The sequence below is a fragment of the Staurois parvus genome, unplaced genomic scaffold (assembly GCF_062004578.1).
Source record: "Staurois parvus isolate SC_StPar_1 unplaced genomic scaffold, SC_StPar_1.0 ptg000390l, whole genome shotgun sequence".
Lineage (NCBI taxonomy): Eukaryota > Metazoa > Chordata > Amphibia > Anura > Ranidae > Staurois > Staurois parvus.
Genome location: NW_028318186.1, coordinates 12131922 through 12151562, shown reverse-complemented (window position 1 = coordinate 12151562; position 19641 = coordinate 12131922). Strand labels below are relative to the sequence as shown.

The following is a 19641-nucleotide window of genomic DNA, read 5'->3' as shown; positions in this document are numbered from 1 at the left end:
AAAGTGGGCAAACAGGCCCTTAAAAAATAAGCGAGTTGCCGTGTGCTTTGAAGAAGCTCTACCACTTGAAGCGAGTTCCCACAATATATATATATATATATATATATATATATATATATATATATATATACATATACAGCACTCAATAACTGGTCCATATAGTATGAAAATCTTCATCCAAGATAAAGAATAAGTCCCAACACCAGCCAAAGCATGGAGATGTTCAAATACTGCACCACAGTGATAGGTCCAGGAAGCTTACCAGATGTTAAGATCCTCAAATTATAGAGTGGTCATAATTGCTTGATGTATTAGTGAACACCTTAGCTCCATATGGCTATATCTGTCTCAGTCAGTCAATATATATATATATATATATTTCCCATGGTGGTCTCCTCTGGACTCACTCTCCCAGGTCTAGTGGACGGAAAGTTGGTTGAGTTGGAATCCTTCTATCCCCAAAAAGCACTTTTTAGGTCCTTCATTCACCTCCCTCTCTGTCCCTCTCCTCATTTGAAGTTCACTGTATTCGTCTATTTTCTCCAGTTTATTTAAGAATTTCTGTGATCCATCGGCCTCCTGGACCAGTATCAAGCTTTCTTGATGACTTCTCTGCCTGGCTGCCTTACTTTCTCTCTTCTGAAATTCCCACAATCATTCTTGGTGACTTCAACATCCTTGTTAATCTTAACACTCCTGCTACCTCTAAACTTCTAAGCCTAACTACTTAATTTGACCTAAAACAACGGACACATGCTTCTACTTCCTCCAATGGTAACTGCCTCGACCTTGTATTCTCCTACCTATGCACTCCTTGCAACCTTACCAACTTTCCTTTTCCTCTCTCTGATCACTCCCTTATTAGCTTCACTCTCTCCTTGGCTTCCTCCTTCTTGTCTTCCAACTACCGAACAGTTACCCGTAGAAACCTTCGCTATCTTAACCCCTCTCTTCTTTTTTCGGCAACAGATTGTTTCTATGACAAAATCCCAGCCCTGTCCTGCCCCAACCTGGCCACTTCTGTCTACAACAGTTCACTGTCATCCACAGTGGACACATTGGCACCCCTCAACACACACAGAATTAGGCCCTGGCAAACAGAAAATACCAGATGCCTCACAAAATGTGGCCGTGCTCTGGAGCGTTTATTTTTTAAGACTAAGACCCAGCAAGACTTCGATCAATATAAATCTGCCCTTCAAAAATACAACTCCTCCACATTGCCAAACAGCCCTATTTTATCACTCTCATTAACACTCTCTCATGCAATCTCCGTCAAGTCTTTTCTACCTTTAACTCTCTACTTCGTCCTTCATTACCTCCACCCACTAACTCACTCACTGCCCAGGAGATCGCTAATCACTTCAAAAATAAGATTGATACAATTCCTGACCAGATCTCCACTGTACAGATATCTCCTTCACCCTGCACTCCTTGTCCACCTGCATAATCTATACTCCCCTTGTTTAACCCAGCTACTATAGAGGAGGTTGGTAAACTTTTTTCTTAAACCCACCAAACCACCTGTCCCCTGGACCCTGTTCCCTCACAAATACTATGGTCACCCTCTGGCTCTATCCTTTACTCTTTAACTCATATCTTCAATCTCTCCCTTTCTAATGGCACCTTCCCCAAATCTCTAAAACATGCGCTAGTCACAGGGGCGTATCTACCACGAGGCAAACAAGGCATTTGCCTAGGGCAGCAATTTTTAGGGGGGGCGGCACCAACCTCGCCCCCTGGAAGAAGGGACCTGTTGAGCAGTGGCGGACAGACCTATGCGGACAGACCTGGCTAGTCACCCCCATACTTAAAAAGGCCTCACTGGACCCCACCAATCTTAGCAACCTAAGAATGTCTAGTCTACAACCGGCTGAGCTGCCACCTTATTGAGAATAACTTTTTTGATCCCCTTCAGTCTGGATTTCGCCCACAAAACTCCACATAAACTGCTCTCCTAAAACTCATAAATGACTTGCTAACCGCTAAAACCAATGATCACTATTCCGTACCCTTACTCTTGGACTTCTCCGCTGCCTTTGACACGGTTGACCACCCCCTCCTTCTCAGAAAACTCTATTTAGTTGGTCTCCGTGACTGTACTCTCCTTTGGCTCGAATCTTACCTATCCTCACCACAACTTCAGTGTCACTTACAACTCTACTTCCTCCTCTCCTACTCCTCTTACTGTCAGGGTCCCCCAAGGTTTTGTCCTTGGACCTCTCCTATTCTTGATCTATACTTCTTCCTTGGGACAGCTGATAGCTTCCCATGGTTTCCAATACCATTTCTATGCTGATGACACACAAATCTATCTCTCTGTTCCTCAGCTCACCCCAACGGTATCACCGATTTACTAACAGACATATCAGAGTGGATGTCACACCACTTCCTAAAACTCAATCTATCCAAAACTGAGCTCATAATATTTCCTACCCCACGTGACTTTTTGCCATGATTTCTCAGTCAATATCAATAGCACCACTATCAACCCATTCCCCGCATGCCAGAGTGCAAGCAGTAACTCTGGATTCTGAACTATCCTTTCAGGCCCACATCCAATCCCTGTCCAAATCATGCCGCCTCAACCTCCGCAACATCTCCAGAATACGCCCCTTTTTAACCAATGATACCACAAAGCTCCTAATTCACTCCCTGGTTATCTCTCGCCTTGACTACTGCAACTCCCTCCTCATTGGCTTACCTTTACACAGGCTATCCCCCCTCCAGTCCATCATGAATACTGTTGCCAGGCTCATCCACCTTACCAACAGTTCAGTGTCTGCTACCCCTCTCTGCCAATCCCTACACTGACTTCCACTCACCTAACGAATAAAATTCAAAATACTAACAACAAATTATAAAGCCATCCACAACTCTGCCCCCAGCTACATCACTAACCTGGTCTCAATATCAACCAAACCATTCTCTTCGATCCTCCCAAGACCTCTCTAGTTCCTGTGCCACTCTCTCCCATGCTCACCTCCAAGACTTCCCCCGAGCTTCGCCCATCCTATGCAACTCTCTACCCCAAACTGTCTGACTATCGCCTAATCTATCCACCTTTAGACAAGATCTGAAAACCTTTCTCTTTAAAGAAGCCTATCCTGCTTCTAACTAGTAAACTGCCTTTCATTTCCTCCATCAGCTCACCCCCCCATAGATATTACCTTTTGTATCACTCAACCCTGCCTCCTAGATTGTAAGCTCTAATGAGCAGGGCCCTCTGTTTCCTCTTGTACCAAATTGTATTGTAACTGTAATGTCTTCCTTCATTTTGTAAAGCGCTGCGCAAACTGTTGGCGCTATATAAATTCTGTATAATAATAATTTTATATATATATATACTGTATATACTGGAATTTTTATTTATTTTTCTTATACTAGTAATGGCAGTGATCAGTGACCTATCATGGGACTGTGATAGTACGGTGGGCAATGTGACACTAACTGACACTTTGTGGGAACCAGTGACACTATTACAGTGATCATTCCTAATAACATACACTGACACTGTGCTAATGATATTGGCTGAGAGGGGGTTAACATCTAGGGCAATCAAAGGGTTAACTGTGTGCCTAACAATGGTTGGTGTGTTTACTGTGTGCTGATTTTACTAAGGAATGTGCCGGCTTTTATTCCCTGCTTTGCAGGGAAACAAATAACGAAACAATCACAGAGTTCTGTCCTGTCATCCGCTTCGCAGATCAGCGGGTCCCAGCCGTAAATCAGTTGTCAAAAGAATTGGGGTTGATTTACTAATGACAAATAAACTGTGCAGTTCGCAAGTTCAGGTGAAGTTTTTTTCAACAGAGCTTAGTGAATATTAGTAAAGTTTCTCTTTGCAAAGAATACCCAATGTGGTGTAAGGCAAATTAAAAAAATTGAATTTTGCTTGTACGTGATGTAAATCAGCAGTACTGCCCCTCCTTTATTAAGCTCTCAGGACAATGATAGAACACACAATCACTTCCAGAGCTCAGAGCTCCGCCATAGGCAAAGTATACAGCGGACCATAAGTGGCAAGGATAGCATTTGTCAGGAATGCTCAGCTGATGCAGCCCTACTGATCAGGTAATACAATAAAAGCTACAAAAAAACATACAGGAGAGCGCAAACACCTAATGCTTTACCAGAGATTTATTAGAAGACAGATGTGTAGACAAATGGATACTCACAAAGGTGGAAGATATAAAACATTACGAGACACATCCAATCCAGGAATCACATAACTTGACCCCTATGTTGGTGAACTGATGAGTTTCTGGGTGTACCTCCGTCTTCAGAGCTAAGCTCAGCTAACCTCCTGTGTGTTTTTCTGAGGGAAAAGAGTGTGATTTGCCTTAAGAAATCAACCCAGTGACTGCAGCAAGTTGGGTGAAAGAACAACTCTCAGTAGCTCACAAAGTAAGATGACAACCATCCTCCAACATTGAGAGCTGGTGGTCACCCTATAGAAAGAAGGCATTATTCATCCCTATGAAACAGGTACTTATTGAACATTTACTCACAGCAAAATATTATAAAAAAATAACTTTGAAGACCCACATCTACAAGGAAACATGGGAACTATCTGTACAACTTTAATATCTGGGTTTATGTACGCCTTAAAAAGGTGCTATGAATAAGGCTTCGGGCTTTTTTCCATGGGGACAGATATTTGCCTATCTATCTTTGTGCTGAGAGAGCGCCATGCGTCTTACTGAGAGTCCCCAGGTCCGATTCTGGGTCACCTGATCACTGTGAAACCCATCCCCATGTTTTCTCTCTCTCTTGTTTCTCTCTCTCTCTCTCTCTCTCTCTCAGAAAAAAATAAAATAAATAATAGTAATTAAAAAAATAAATTAAATTAAAAAAACTTAGATCAAAGTGCAATCTAGGTCAGTGCCAGGGTTAGTGTTTAGTTCAAGCTCAGGATCAAAGCTCAGGGTCTGTATTTTTTGGGAAGGATTTAAAAAAAAAATTTGCCTCAGTGTCCATTAGCGTCAGTGTGTTTTTGGTAGGATAAAACAAAAATGCCCACTATTGTTTCTGGGCTGCACTATGGGTACAAACAACAACTAACATACACATATGTGGTATCGTTGCGATCCTCAGGAGCAAGATACATTTTTTTTGGATTGTTCTTTGGTGGTAGGTTAGAGTAGTAGCAAGCAATATACAGCTAAGTTTAAAACACCTTTTTTTTTACTATTTTGGGCCAGTTTTCTTTTTGATAATAAAAAAATTTAGGAGATATCCTTTACCATTTACCACCAACTGAAAGCACAATTTGTCCGGAAAAAACAAGGTATAATTCACCTGGATGCACAAAGTAGTTGTGATGATATGTACGGTTTTATTAACAGATGTCAAAGTTGCAAAATTGTGCTTAGGCATTAACATTTGCTTTACCCTTCGGCGCAAAGGGGTTGAAGAAAGGCCTGACCAGTGGAATGCTTAGGCATTAACATTTGCTTTACCCTTCGGCGCAAAGGGGTTGAAGAAAGGCCTGACCAGTGGAACCTGTGTCCAAAAAGGTAAGCAGAGGGCTCATGAAGTGCCCTACCATTTTTCAAGAGGAATTCAAGAAAAAAGTAACATTTTCAGGGTACCACTTTGGCCAAATCACAGCTAAGCACAAAAAAAAAAAAAAAACAGTGGTGATAAAATACCACCAAAAGAAAGCTCTAGTTGTGTGAAGAAAATGATAAAATTTTAGTTTGGGTACAATGTTGTATGACCGCGCAATTGTCATTCAAAGTGTGAGAGCGCTGAAACCTGAAAAATGGCCTGGGCAGGAAGGTGTAAAATTGCCCGGTATTGAATTGGTTAATACTGCTCAGGACTCTGGGCTTTAGCAAAATGGCAGCCTCCAGCAAAAAGATCCAGGAACAATGCTGGAGGCAATTTACAGCACACACTAGTTTTGGTAGTATAATTGATCATGTGGAATATGTTCCTTGCTAAAGAACATTATTTGTTATCAAGTTGTTATGGATTAAGTTCCACTTTAAGGGCTTTTTTAACTCTTTCACGTTGGCACCTCTCAGCCCTTTAAGACAATCTAGACGCCGAGAGGCAGACATTTTGGTCATGTGACTGCCACTATTGGATGTGACAGCAGTCACATGATTGGAAAGCCCCCAACCACAAGTACAGACTGGGAGCTTTCCGTTGCCCACCAATACCTGTGCTGGGAGCAGGCAGGGAGTGCGCTCTCAGCACAGCAATGTTTACATTTTGGTACACATTTATGCGGCCTCTCAGGGGTAACACCCACCTGCCCCCTGAAGAGGCTAAACTTTATGTAAACTCTAAAAAAATTCTCTTATTTGCTATATTTTTATCTATTTGGTTATATCCATGCAAAAAAAAAAAAGAAAACCGGTAAACTTGTCAGAAATTTAGAGCTGTCCTGTCTCCTCTGAACACTTCCTGTGCTATCTCAAGATTATACTTAGCCCTCCTAGTTCTTCTTGGTACTACAAATCAATTAGTGCCTGTGATTTGGAAATGAAGAGGGTGGGTTGAATTAAGTATTTTAGCCGAAGACAACTGGCAGGGCTGACACCACTCAGTCCACAAAGAATGTGCTGTCCCAAAACAAGAAATTCAGAGCTGGCTGTATATCTGGCATATCCAGAGGTATTTTTCTGTACTTGCTTGTACTTTGCTCTTTAAAGGAAAAACCTGGGCCCTGTTCCAAGCTCGAAGGCTTAATCTCCAGCATTGGAAATTTGACCGTGTTCCCACATACAAAGAATGGTTTGCATATGTGGGTGATACTCTTAGATTAGAGAAAATTATTTTCCAACACAGTGGCTGTCCAGGAAAATTCAACAAACTATGGAAATACTGGCTGGCAGTTCCAGGCCTTGCGCCTACTGAGTTAGTAATGGATCGGCCGTTGATTTAATTGCTTAAGGGCAGGGTTGGGCAAATGTGGCCCTCAAGCTGTTGGTGAACTACAAGTCCCATCATGGCTCTGCCTTTGGGAGTCATGCTTTTAACTGTCAGTTTTGCAATGCCTCATGGGACTTGTAGTTCTACAACAGCTGGAGGGCCACAGTTGCCCACCCCTGGGTTAAGGGTATTGTTTTCTTTTCTTAAACCTGTGTTACCTTAATGTCTTGGATGCACTTTATTGCTTTAATTTGTGTATGCGCTCATGTATGTTTAACCTTCCTAGCAGTATTCCTAGCAGTAAAGTGTGGCTCAGGGTTAATTTTCAGTACCAAAAGCGGTAACCCTGAGCCACACTCATGATTACTCCATAGTGCTTCTCCTGCTTTCCCCCGATCCCTACCTTGCCCTGCAATCCCCCGATGTCCTCCTGCTGTGTCCTCCGGCCCATGCTGGCATTTGTCTTCCGGGTTCCATTCCCTGCGAGTGTCGGTACGCACAGGAGCGGAAATGGCGGGAAATTAAAAAATTTTTAAAATATGACATACACACAATACATTGTAATCTGTTAGAATTACATCACTGTATGAAACCATTTCACCTAAATTTTGTCCTTACTGCTTTGTCCTGTGCCCTGCCTGCACTTTTACTGTTCTTTCTGCCTGGAAACTTGAGAACTTCCATGGCATCCAAAAAGCGTCCCTTTAGGTCAAAAGCGGTTTTAGACCAGCTAGAGAACAGCGATAGTAAATTAGAATCACTTGCAGAATTGAGCAACAGTGATTTGTGGGGAAATTCATCATCAGACACTGAGATTATTAAATTAAATGTATTATATGATTATTTTTTATAATTATATATTATATTATATTTTATGATTTTATGTGTTTATCATACCCGGGATGTTTACTAGACTCTTGTTTGGACAGATTTAAGTGAGTTATTCCTAAGAATTCCAGGCCTACAATATAAAACAACAAATTGCCATGCAAAACAAGGTACCGCTTTGACATTCAAAAATATTGTTTAGTTAGAGCACCAGGGAGGTTAATGGATGTTCTTCAATAAGCATTATTTTTTATTAAAAAAAAAAAGAAAGACATGAAATCTACTCGTATTGCAGAGATAAATTTATTTTTTTTATTTTGCCTTGAAATACGTTTTAAGTTGGTAATATGAATGAGAACAACAGGAGAGACTAAAGACTTTTTATTGAAACAAAGTGAAAAGTAAATTATTTTCCCAAGAATTTTATTTTACTTATAGAAGCCTAAAGGGTCAGCCCACTAAATTAGTATTTCACTTTTGGGTACATGATAGCAGGTTGGATCACTCAATGACTTGATACATCTTTTGAGGATACTAGCAGATAGATTTTCCATTGCAGTTCTGGGCTCTGCCCTCCTTTTAAGATGTAGTCTCACATCTTCGAATGTCCTTGTCACAATGTCGTTCAGAAGAATATACAGTACCAAGTAGTTGATGATTCAACATTCCAATATATACCCAAATATAAAACATCAGCTTTGACCTGACCCTTAAATAAAACACATTTAGGTGTAGAAATAAAATGTTTTGTTCTTCTCCACTATATCCTCATCAAGTGACGGTTGAATTAAAAACAGGAAGGTGTGTTATCTACAGGGACTCCAAAGACCTGGACTTCACAGAGCTGGAGATAGGTCTGCTTCCCAGGAATGACAATGTTCACGTATCGACCAACCATGCCATTACACCGGAAGGATTGAGTAGCTCCATTTGGTATATAGGTGATTTCTGAGCAGCTGTATAAAATAGTGGAATATTAAATATAAGTGAGAAGACATACATTATTGCTAATAACTCAATAGTAAATTGATATAGATGAGTATCATGAGTACCACATCCCAAATCGAAATTCAGAAACAGAAAAAGGAACAGTGTGGGACTTTTCAGGTGGTCTGAAGGAGGTCCCATGCTTGGACGCTGTCATATCAGAATCCTTTATCTTTTAGTTTGTCTATCTTCCCTTTGCAGGGGTATTTGGGGCATAAGACCCATAATTTTGAGTGTTGAGGATAAAATATCACACCTGGTCCAATAATCTACCCCAGTATATGTTCACCCTTGGTTGAACTAGAAGGGCTTGTCTTTTGTCAACCAGAATAACTATGTTTGTTACTCCGGGTCTGAGTTTGTGCCTTTCCTCGGTTTCCTTGAACACCACCTGTTCTCAATTATACAAACTACTTCACCCGGAAAGTCTCCCATAGAAGCCTAACCTGCTGAACACATCAAAACTAACTATCCCTTACATCACCTTTTTCAACACCAACGTCTTCCCATTTTATACTATATTTAATACAAGTAGATTGGGGTGTCTATATGGTGAGTGGGACATTCAGGTGGTTTGCTATGATGGTTGGAGTGTTATTCTCTGGATTGGTGAGTTAATAGTTTTCTTGTATTTTAAATGGTTTTTAAATATTCTGTGTGGAATAAAATATATGAAGTTTTGCCACTTTAGTTGGCTGTGTATTATGCCTGAGGTTGTTAGCACCTGAAAAGTCCCATACTGTTCCTTTTTTCTGTTTTTAATAATGCTGTACTGATCACATTTAAGAGTCAGATATGCCCAGTCACAAGGCAGAACATGAGCATTGTTGATTGGAGTGTGTAGGAGTCATACCAGACTGTTGTAGACTCAACCAATGCATTTTGGGGTTGATTTACTAAAATCGGAGAGTATTGTGTTTCCCCAATTATACTTATCAAGGTGTATGCATTGGTTCGATGCTGCATCTGCCCCCCCCCCCGCCGGCTCTATGGGTGGGAACTCAACGATCACATGACCAATGATCACTGAGTTCTCACAGTCGCTCTGAGCAGAGAGCCAGACTGTCAGTCACCGCTGTCTGCTCTGTGCCCCCAGCACTCACTCGCTGTGCTGTGCAGGGGGAGGGAGCGGCTGGCTCAGGCTCCCAGTGGATCCCTGAGAGGCTGAGCCAGGTGCCACTCCAGACTCAAAGTAAGGATCTTTCCCCAGCCTGAACCAGCTGAGTGACATCGGCCAACAACAGGCTTTAGCCAGTTGTCAGCTGAAAACAGATCAAAGGAGTGCTGGATGAACTGCACTCCTGTGATCCACAGGAGAAGTACAGCCAAAAGAGCTTTGGCTGTACTTCTGTTTTAAGCAGGAATTAAAAAAAAAAACTATTCTTTACTTGTAATGAAGCCTGGCTGTATAACCAGTAAAATAAAAAAATTGGACTTCAATGAGCTTTTTAATAAAAACAAAAACGTAGTGACCTGGGATTGTTGTTTCCATTGTTTTGCAATGAGTTTCCAACCAGAATGATGGCTCCATTCAGTCTTTCCCCACAGCAGTCCCCTCTGTTGGTGATGACGATTTGGGATATTTTATATGGTCTCAGTAGGTCCACCCTCCACCAGGGAGACATGTCAGGATTTGTGCAGGAGCATGAGCCATGGTAAAAGTTGGTGTCCATATTCCCATCAATGGCATTAATGGCGTTGGTGATACCGCTGTATATTGATGACTGTGTTGCTCGACCTCGGAGAGCAAGATTTTGATCTGTGTGTATGAAATGCAACCATAACATAAATGTGTTAATGATAGACCCCTTTCTACAAAGTTCAAGGATTTTACAGATGACTGGTTTCATATTCAAGAATGTTTTTTCATTCTGTGCACCCCAAACAACAATAATTGAAGATATTTGGAGCTGCACAGTTTTTTATTACTTTTAAAGTTGAACTCTGGGGAAATTTCAAAGCTAGGCTTGCAGGGAGGCTCCCCCCAGCACCCCCTTACACTTACCTGACCCCAATCTCAATCCAGCGATGTGCATGGGAGCTGAGGCTCTCTCAGCTCTCTCTCTTCATTGGCTCAGACACAGCAGTGGGAGCCATGTGCTGTCAATCACATCTGTCAATCACAGCTGGTGCAGAGAGATCAGGGGTGTGGCCAAGCCACGATCTGTGTGTCCCCCAGCTCAGGAGAAAGCATGCACAAGTGCCCCCATAGCAAACAGCTTTCTATGGGTGCATTCGGGGGGAGAGGAGCCAAATGAGCGGGGGACCTGAGACAGAGAAGGCCGGGCCTTTCTGTGCAAAACCATTGTATGGCATGTTTGTTTCTTTCAAAAAATAAAATGTGAGCCTTTAGAGTCACTTTAAATGCTCATTTTATTACAGGGTACCATTTAAAGCCATTTTACCTACATGACCCCTTGCTCCCCGGGTACCTAGTGCTTTTCTTTTCTTTTTGACCCTTCAGATTGTGAGTGGGCCCTTAGTGACCTCATTTACAATGCAGGACTCCTGGTCCTGCATTATACATGGTGGCATGAGAGTGCGGCCAACAGATGAAGGGTCAGATGAAGCAGCTTCAGGAAAATGGTCACACACATAGGAGGAAGCCGCCAAAGCAAGGGACAAGGTAAGTTAAACTGCTTTCTAATGAGCATTTAACTTTTGCAGTGTGAGGGAACCGTATTCATGGGTAGTTTTGAGATTACAGCTTCAGCTAGGGTTCCTCCAGAGATTGCTAGGGATTCATTGAGCAATGAGTAATTTCTGCCTCTCAGATAAGTTCCCACTGACACCATTCATCCTTTTAGCTATCTGTAAGGGGGTGATTCTTTCCAATGGCTACAAGTGTAAAGTAGGGTACACACTATAAGAAAAGCAAACATTTCTGTACGAGGAACGATCGTTTGATTTTCTGATAGTGTGTACACATCTTTCAACATCTGATTCGATTAGGAGCATTCTTCCCACTGACCATCACATTAATGTATCATGAGTTGTAGATTTAGTCATTTTTAGCAGGGGTTCCCTGAGACTGAAAATTATTTAAAGGGTTCCTCTGTGTTGAAAAGGTTGAGAAAGGCTGAGCTAACTAAATAATTCCTAATGCCGTGTAGCACAAATATTTAACACTGGGTTACTAGATAAAAGAGCTAGTATTAGAGGTGGAGATCTCACTAGCATTTTAACTGCTACAAGTAGGTTAAAGATCAGTTACAGATTTGATGAATTAATACAAATATTTTATTTATTTATGCATACCTAGTAATCCACTCATCGATCATGTAGTTTGGGTTTATTACTCTAATGCAGGGATCTCCAAACTACAGGATAGGGTCTGAAGGTAGCCCTTTGCTTGCCTTTATCTGGCCCTTGGGTCACTATTCTTTCCACTGATACAAGGCACTATTCCATCCACTGACACCAAAGACAGAGCATTACTCCTCCCACTGACACCAAATGATTTCAGTACAATAAGGGGGAGATGCAATATGGCAGTGGCCTCCAAACTGCATCCCAAGGGAGACATTTGCTTGATTTTATCTGGTCTCTTTGGGAATTGATTCCCCTGCAGTCAGCAACAGTGGAGCAGAGGACACTATTACTCTCACTGACACCTGAGCTGGGGCATTACTCTTCCTACTAACACAAATGATGTATTTTTTTATTCCCACAGACCACCACCCTATGGCATTGTTTACTCCCAATGGCCACAGTCTGGCTCACCTAAAGTTTGAAGGGCAGTAAACAGGCCCTTTGTTTAGAAAGTTTGGAGATCCCTGTTCCAATAGATAAGGTTGGTAAGGTTGCGGTGGATTGTTCAGTGATTGTACAATCAGATTGTATAGGGTATAGTAGTAGTATTGTTGTTTACCCAGTTGATAAACTGAAATGGTATGGTTTATTAATGTTCTCATATTTGTCTGAGGTTTTTTGTATTTTGAATATCTATTCAATGCTACCTGACATTATTTATTTTTATACTTCCAGTACTATTGAGTATTTGGTATTTGGTTTTAAATATCAGATTGATATGGAGATGTCCCTATGGTTTTTCTAACCTGGAAAATAGAGCGCTCTTGGACCCCAAGATGCATTGGTTACTTTTTGGATTGTCCCCCTGACTTTTATTAGAATAAAGTTGTATCTGGACCAGGGGCGGACTGAGAACTCATGGGGCCCCCGGGCAATAGGGGATCATGGGGCCCCTGTGTCCTTGCCCACACCCAAAAAAGCCTATGAAAAAGGTACCAGGGGCATCTCATGGGGCCCCCTACTGACCCCGGGCCCTCGGGCAGTGCCCGAGTTTCCAAATGGTCAGTCCGCCCCTGGTCACAAGACTACTCTAACTGCTGATGAGAAAAGGCATTTAGCAGTTTATATTTACTAAAATAATCGCATTTTCATGTTCTGTGTACTGTGGGAGACCAGATATAGTGAATGCAGGGTCCGGGGAGACGAGATATAGTGAATGCAGGGTCCTGGGAGACAAGATATAGTGAATACAGGGTTCGGGGAGACCAGATATAGTGAATGCAGAGTCTGGGGAGACCAGATATAGTGAATGCAGGGTCCTGGGAGACCAGATACAGTGAATGCAGGGTCCGGGGAGACCAGATATAGTGAATGCAGGGTCCGGAGAGACCAGATATAGTGAATGCAGGGTCCTGGGAGACCAGATATAGTGAATGCAGGGTCCGGGGAGACCAGATATAGTGAATGCAGGGTCCGGGGAGACCAGGTATAGTGAATGCAGGGTCCTGGGTTTAATAACACTTTAAGGAGCTTACAATCTAAGGTCCCTAACTCACAACCCATTCATACATACACATACTATACAGGCTTCACCCATTACAGGAGGGGCAGAGACAAGACCAGTCATCCTGCACAAGGAGAGAGAGAGCAGCAGTGACTGGTCTGTATTACAGGAAGCTTCACACTGGATTACTGCACAGATCTGGAAGAAAATACACAAAGCACACCAAGATTCTAGGAAGAACGCACATAACTCTTGTATTTGTACAATATTTGCTTATCCTGGAGTTCAGCTTTAGAGATCCCATGGAGATTCACCAATCTATCAAACCACTTTGTTGATCAAATTCTCCTTGCATGTCAACCATTTTCAAAGGAACATTCAAATATGATTTTTTTCTTAATTTTCCAAATTACTTAGGTAGTTGAGAAGAAAACAAGCATGATAAGCCAGAAAAAACATGCCTTTAATAAACCATTCAAGTAAATAAAAGAACCAAACTTACTGGGAGGAGGTGGGTTTGGACGGGGAGGGAAGAGAGGGTTCTGAGCACAAGCTGTAGACAGGATCCCAACAAGAGTAGCCAGGTGCAGAAATGCCATTCTTCTGAGCTCCACCTAGTGAAAACCATGAAAATATTTATTTCACACAGATGTTAATGAGTCTGGCGAGGTAATATGGCTTAGACTTTCAGCAGACTTTAAAAGGGGTGGTAAACCCTCACAGATACCCAATGAAGAGACTAGCCTCAGCTGATACACTGAGATGAAACAAATCCTCCTACATAGGTTGTACCTGTTAATTTGCAGGATTCTGTTCTCTACATCCATTCAAAGTGCTGAATTTATACAGCTTGTCTGAGAGTTCAGAAAAAAAGGATGGAGAGCTGAAATTACACTCTGCAGAGCTCAGTGAGGAGAGCTCTGAGAGTTGATTGGAGGGAAGAGACATGCCCCCCCTCCATACAGATTACAGGAACAGAGCTGAGGCTGTCAATCTGCTGGAGATCCCTCCCCTGTCACCATTTTGTTTTTGGTGTCGGGAAAACTTGTCAGAAATGATTCACGCTGACAGCAGAGGAATGAAGCAGCGGACAGAAATGACACTTTTAATTGAGACAAGTACACATTATAGAGGGATATGCTTTGTTTCTATTTAATGTCTGAGGTTTACAGCCACTTTGAGGATAGGGCTGTATGATGTTCTCATCAGTATCTCTAAAATCATTGTGTATATTATGTAGATTCTCATACCTGTAAATCACCATTTATCTCTACTTTTATGACAACACAAACCTGCCTACACCAAAGATAATTATTTCACCCCATATAAAACAGTCCATGTATGTACACCTGCCCTCTTAAAAAAGTTGTCTACTAATTTGGTGCAGAACACAGTAGAGCCATGAAAAATTAATGGCAACACAAGAGCAATGTGCATTTTTCTTGCTTTTCTGGGAACGCACGCAGAAACGTGCATTTCTGGAACATGCAAGTGTGATCAGGCCTGCATTACCCTAATGCCCAAGGCAAGAACCATCAGTTACACTCAAAAACCTCAGCCTTTTGTTGTGAAATGGGTACCTTTAACTATACAACAGACAACAAAACCACCCATAGGTGATTACTTGGGACTTTTTAGGTTCTCTGCTTGTCAAATATGATCAAGACATTGTTTATTAAAAATTCCTTTTTTTTAAGTCTTGATCATATTTGATGAGCAGTGTACCCAAAAAGTCCCAAATAAATACCCATGGATGGCTGTTTTGCCTGTTGTATCCATTATATAGGCCGTTGGTACATTCCCAAGAGAGGATCATTTTTTAGTGAAACATGCTGCCTTATTAAAATATACTAGAAAATGACCTTTAGCCATAAATTTACTAAAGGCCCAAAACATTTAAACCTGACGGCCTTTATATTTAGTGTTACATTTAAATAGAATTAGGTAAAACTTCACTTTTTCAGTCCTTGAATGTCCTTATCAATTCTAGAAGCTCAAATGGCAGATGACAGAGTAGAAAAGTGATGTGACTGTACAAATATTTATGTTTTATTGTGTACTAAATGCAATATAACAGGCAATATTGAAAACTAGTAAACATGGTTGGGCCCCTTGATTCCATAGACCAGGATTTCTCAACCAGGTTTCCATGGAACCCTAGGGTTCCTCCAGAGGTTGCTAGGTGTGCCTCAAGCCATTGGTCTTTTTATCTATCTATAAGAGGGTAATTCTTCCCAATGACCACAAGTGTAAGGAGCATTCTTCCCAATGACCATCGCACTATCATAAGTTCTAGATCTAGTAAATTTTAGCAGGGGTTCCTTGAGACAGGAAAGTTATTTCAAAGGCTCCTCTGTGTTTGCAAAGGTTCAGAAAGTTTGGACCCTCTAGACCTATAGTTACTCCTTTTACCTTTACAGCATTACCTACTTAGAACTCAGTTGAGCTTCTGGATCATAAAACAAGGTTAACCAAGGGGAACTTTTCAGACCAATCACACCACTATCTCCAGGAGATGCAGTGCATCTGTTAATTGTTGGATATGTTGAGTCCATCTGCATGGAGGTCTCAGAGGACACATCTGCATTCTTTAATGTTTCTTCCATCTTACTTTTAATCCAACATGCAATAGTATATGCGGGGGGAAACCAATTTTGCAGGCACAATTGTTTGCATTCATCTGTGTTGTCCCCATGATGTCATTGTAAACTGTTTCCTATGTCATGGATTGGGGATGCAGAGTTTGTGTACCAAAACCCTAAAAAATAATTTCTTACCTGTTGACCACGTGGCTGTTTTTGGTGCTCTGCAAGAATGACCAGCAGGATCAAGGAGCCTACATGGCTATAAGTATGCAGCTGAACGTGATACGTCACATTATTATCTAAAGCAGAATTCCTGTGGACAATAGGCAGAGCTGGTCCTTTATAACTGAATGTATATAAATTGCAGACTAATCAGTTTCTGGCCCAGCCTATGCATTGAGGCAAATATTTAAACTGGGGCTTCCCAACCTATACCTATTCAAAGTAAGAATGCCTAGAGCTTCAAGCTGTTAAATTGTCACGACACAAGTTAAAGGGTCATTCCAGCCAAAAGTGCTGTTCCAGTTGGGTCAGCTATTAGGCTCCTTATTTTTCTGCCAGTAAAAGTGTAGCATCCCTTCTTTTTTCAGGAACAGAACACCAGTTCCCTTCCCTGGGGTGGGGTGCCAGTTAGTAATTCTCTTTGTAATAAGGTGGATACAGTGGGAAGGTTCTTTTCATTCCAGGTTGATTCTGGCCTAGTTTGCCAGGCTTGTCCCCATCTGAAGGCAGAGCTCTCCCTAAGAACGAAGGCTCCTTTCACACGGATGGCTAGAATTCTGCTTTTAGCTGCAGATAGGTGAAGTTATCTACACCAACTAAACTCAGAAAATGCATTCCTTTAGCCCCATTCACAAGCTTCATTTAGCCATGGTTTTGATACTTATGGATTTATGTGGTTAGAAAAAATAATTTGACTGCATCCAGGGTCGATTTTTGCATTTATCGATTTATCTGTATATAACCACAGGTAATCGCAGTGCACTATTTCACCTGCAGATAGCAGCAGCAAAAAAGCAAGAAAATCAACAGGAAGCACATCAGGATTACAAGAGATACCAGGGAATGACACAAGAAATTGAAGGGAGGGAGAGATAGAGAGAAGAGTGATGGCGGCCCGTGATATCTCTCATGAGGCCATTATAGCATTGGTGCACAACCGACCTGAGATATGGGACCCTGAATGCCCAGGATACTCTGACAGAGTCAGATTTTTGACTACAAACTGGGAAAATATTTCTTAACGTGAACAAGAGAACATATTGCAGAAAAGGAGATTTCTGCAAGATGGAGCTCCCTATGTGACCACTACAATAAGGAACTCCATGAAGAGAGGTCTGCAGAGTGAAATGGAGCACCTTCAACGCACCATCGACCTAACCCCTAAGATTAATGAGCCTTGTCATTTTGGGGGGCAAAAAAGAGATGCGACAATAAGTTTGTCGTATTTTTTGCATCCAAGAAACTACAGATATTGTCTAATTTTAACTATTCTCTGTTTCTGGATAATATTGTCCGCTGCTATAATCTGCAAAACTCACTATTTCTGCATAGTATTCCTACAATTACTTCTTATCTTGGAGGCATCTGACCTATTTTTTAAAAGTTCCATCAGCTATTGCTAGAGGTCAATCCTGTAGTTTACGCTAGACAGTATTCTAATAAAAAAAAAATGTCAACACTGAAAAAAACTATAGGATTTGTAGAGAAATTATACATGCATCTTGGATCCTCAAAGTTGTATGCTATTATGTGTACCTAGAACCATCTCAAGCGTACCTGCAAGAGCAAGGCATGCAAATATTTAATCAGACAATGGAACCGTAGGCTGACACCTTAAAAAATGGCAGCTGGTGTTGGTGTAGTGACATATTTGTAGGAAAGCATAATCTGTATTCTCATTCTATTTACAGGCAAATATAGATAAGAAAGTCAAGTTAAGTTCCACCACCCATCGAACACGCCATCCTCAGCATGAGCCTCCTATTGAAGAATATTTTGATCGCCTACTTGAACAATTGAAAAAAACAATTGCAAACTTCTGCCTCACAAGTTGCTGATGAATTCTTGAATATCTAAGACCCTGATATGATGTTTGGCAGAATGTTATGGTCTGTAATCAGGGAGGTCCCTCCTGATAAGTGGACTGAAAACAAAGGAGATATATCTGCATATATTTACATAGTTTACACTTGCAAAGAGCTACACCCATTTCTTAGGTTTCAGCCTTGGAGATTGGATTTCAATACACCTAGTGGCTCTAAATCACTGCCCGGCTTTTCATAGGCTTTTTTGAGTTTGGGCAAGGACACAGGGGCCCCATGATCCCCTATTGCCTGGGGGCCCCATGAGTTGTCAGTCTGCCCCTGCACCTTTCTAATCTAATTAGGGTTTTCAAGAATGCATGAGCAGCCAAACCCATGTTGTCCACCCACATCTTTATCTTCCCAATCTGATTCACCCATAGATGCTGGCAGGGAACATAGCCATTCTTCTATACATCCCCCTTACCGAGTTTATGAATACTTGTAGCTTGTTTACTGCTTCCAATTTGTTATTTATATGCCCTTTTTATTTTTATATTGTGGTTAATCTGACTGATAACTTTTCTGTAAGCAGGTATATTCAACTTCCTGCTGATATTTCTTTATGCTATCCCCACTAAAGACAGGTATTCATCATGGCATGGTCAAACTACTTTAATTTTACATAGTTACATCGTTACATAGTTGTGGCTGAAAAAAGACAAAAAGTCCATACATTAAAAAAAAAAGTTATAGATCCTTTACCCACAGTTGATCCAGAGGAAGGCAAAAAAACCCCCAGCAAAGCATGATCCAATTTGCTCCTGCAGAGAAAAAAATTCCTTCTTGAACCCCTGAGAGGCAATCGGATATTCCCTGGATCAACTTTAACTATAAATGTTAGTATCCAGTTATATTCTGTGTACCTAGGAAAAAATCCAGGACTTTTTTAAAGCAATCCATGGAGGTGGCCAGAACCAACTCTTGAGGGAGTCTATTCCACATTTTTACAGCTCTCACTGTGAAGAAACCTTTCCATGTTTGGGGATTACATGTCTTTTCCTCCAGACGTAAAGAGTGCCCCCTTCTCCTCTGTGATGACCTCAGGGTGAATAGCTCTACACCGAGTTCACTATATGAACCACTGATGTATTTTTACATGTTGATCATATCCCCCCTTATGTATTATACATGGAGATCATATCCCCCCTTAAGTATTATACATGGAGATCATATCCCCCCTTAATCTCCTCTTCTCAAGAGAGAATAAATTCAGTTCCTCTAATCTTTCCTCATAGCTGAGCTCCTCCATGCCTCTTATCAGTTTGGTTGCCCTTCTCTGTACTTTCTCCAGTTCCCCAATGTTCTTTTTGTGAATTGGTGCCCAAAACTGAACTACATATTCCAGATGAGGTCTTACTAATGATTTGTACCGGGGTAATATGATATCTCTCTCTCTGGAGTCTATACCTCTTTTGATACAAGAGAGGATTTTGCTCGCTTTAGAAACCGCAGCTTGGCATTGCATGCCATTATTAAGCTTGTGATCTACCAGAACCCCCAGATCCTTCTCCAC

At 41.4% G+C, this 19641-nt stretch overlaps 1 protein-coding gene across 1 annotated transcript; it reads right to left on the bottom strand.

Annotated features, from left to right (window-relative positions):
* Positions 1 to 7997: 7997 nt before the first annotated feature.
* Positions 7998 to 16319, bottom strand: LOC149455694 (fucolectin-like). The gene is made up of 4 exons (XM_089686112.1): positions 16234 to 16319; positions 13959 to 14070; positions 10174 to 10459; positions 7998 to 8669 (listed from the first exon to the last, which is right to left on the bottom strand). The coding sequence occupies exons 2-4, from the start codon at positions 14053 to 14055 to the stop codon at positions 8501 to 8503; spliced, it is 552 nt and encodes a 183-aa protein (XP_089542238.1). The 5' UTR covers positions 14056 to 14070; positions 16234 to 16319; the 3' UTR covers positions 7998 to 8500.
* Positions 16320 to 19641: the final 3322 nt, after the last annotated feature.

Coding starts and splice junctions, on each gene's coding strand:
- LOC149455694 (XM_089686112.1), bottom strand. CDS start 14,055: ATGGCATTTCTGCACCTGGCTACTCTTGTTGGGATCCTGTCTACAGCT. Junction 10,460..13,958: donor TCCAAACCCACCTCCTCCCA/GTAAGTTTGGTT, acceptor TCATACACACAG/ATCAAAATCTTGCTCTCCGA. Junction 8,670..10,173: donor AATGGAAACAACAATCCCAG/GTCACTACGTTT, acceptor TATTTTATACAG/CTGCTCAGAAATCACCTATA.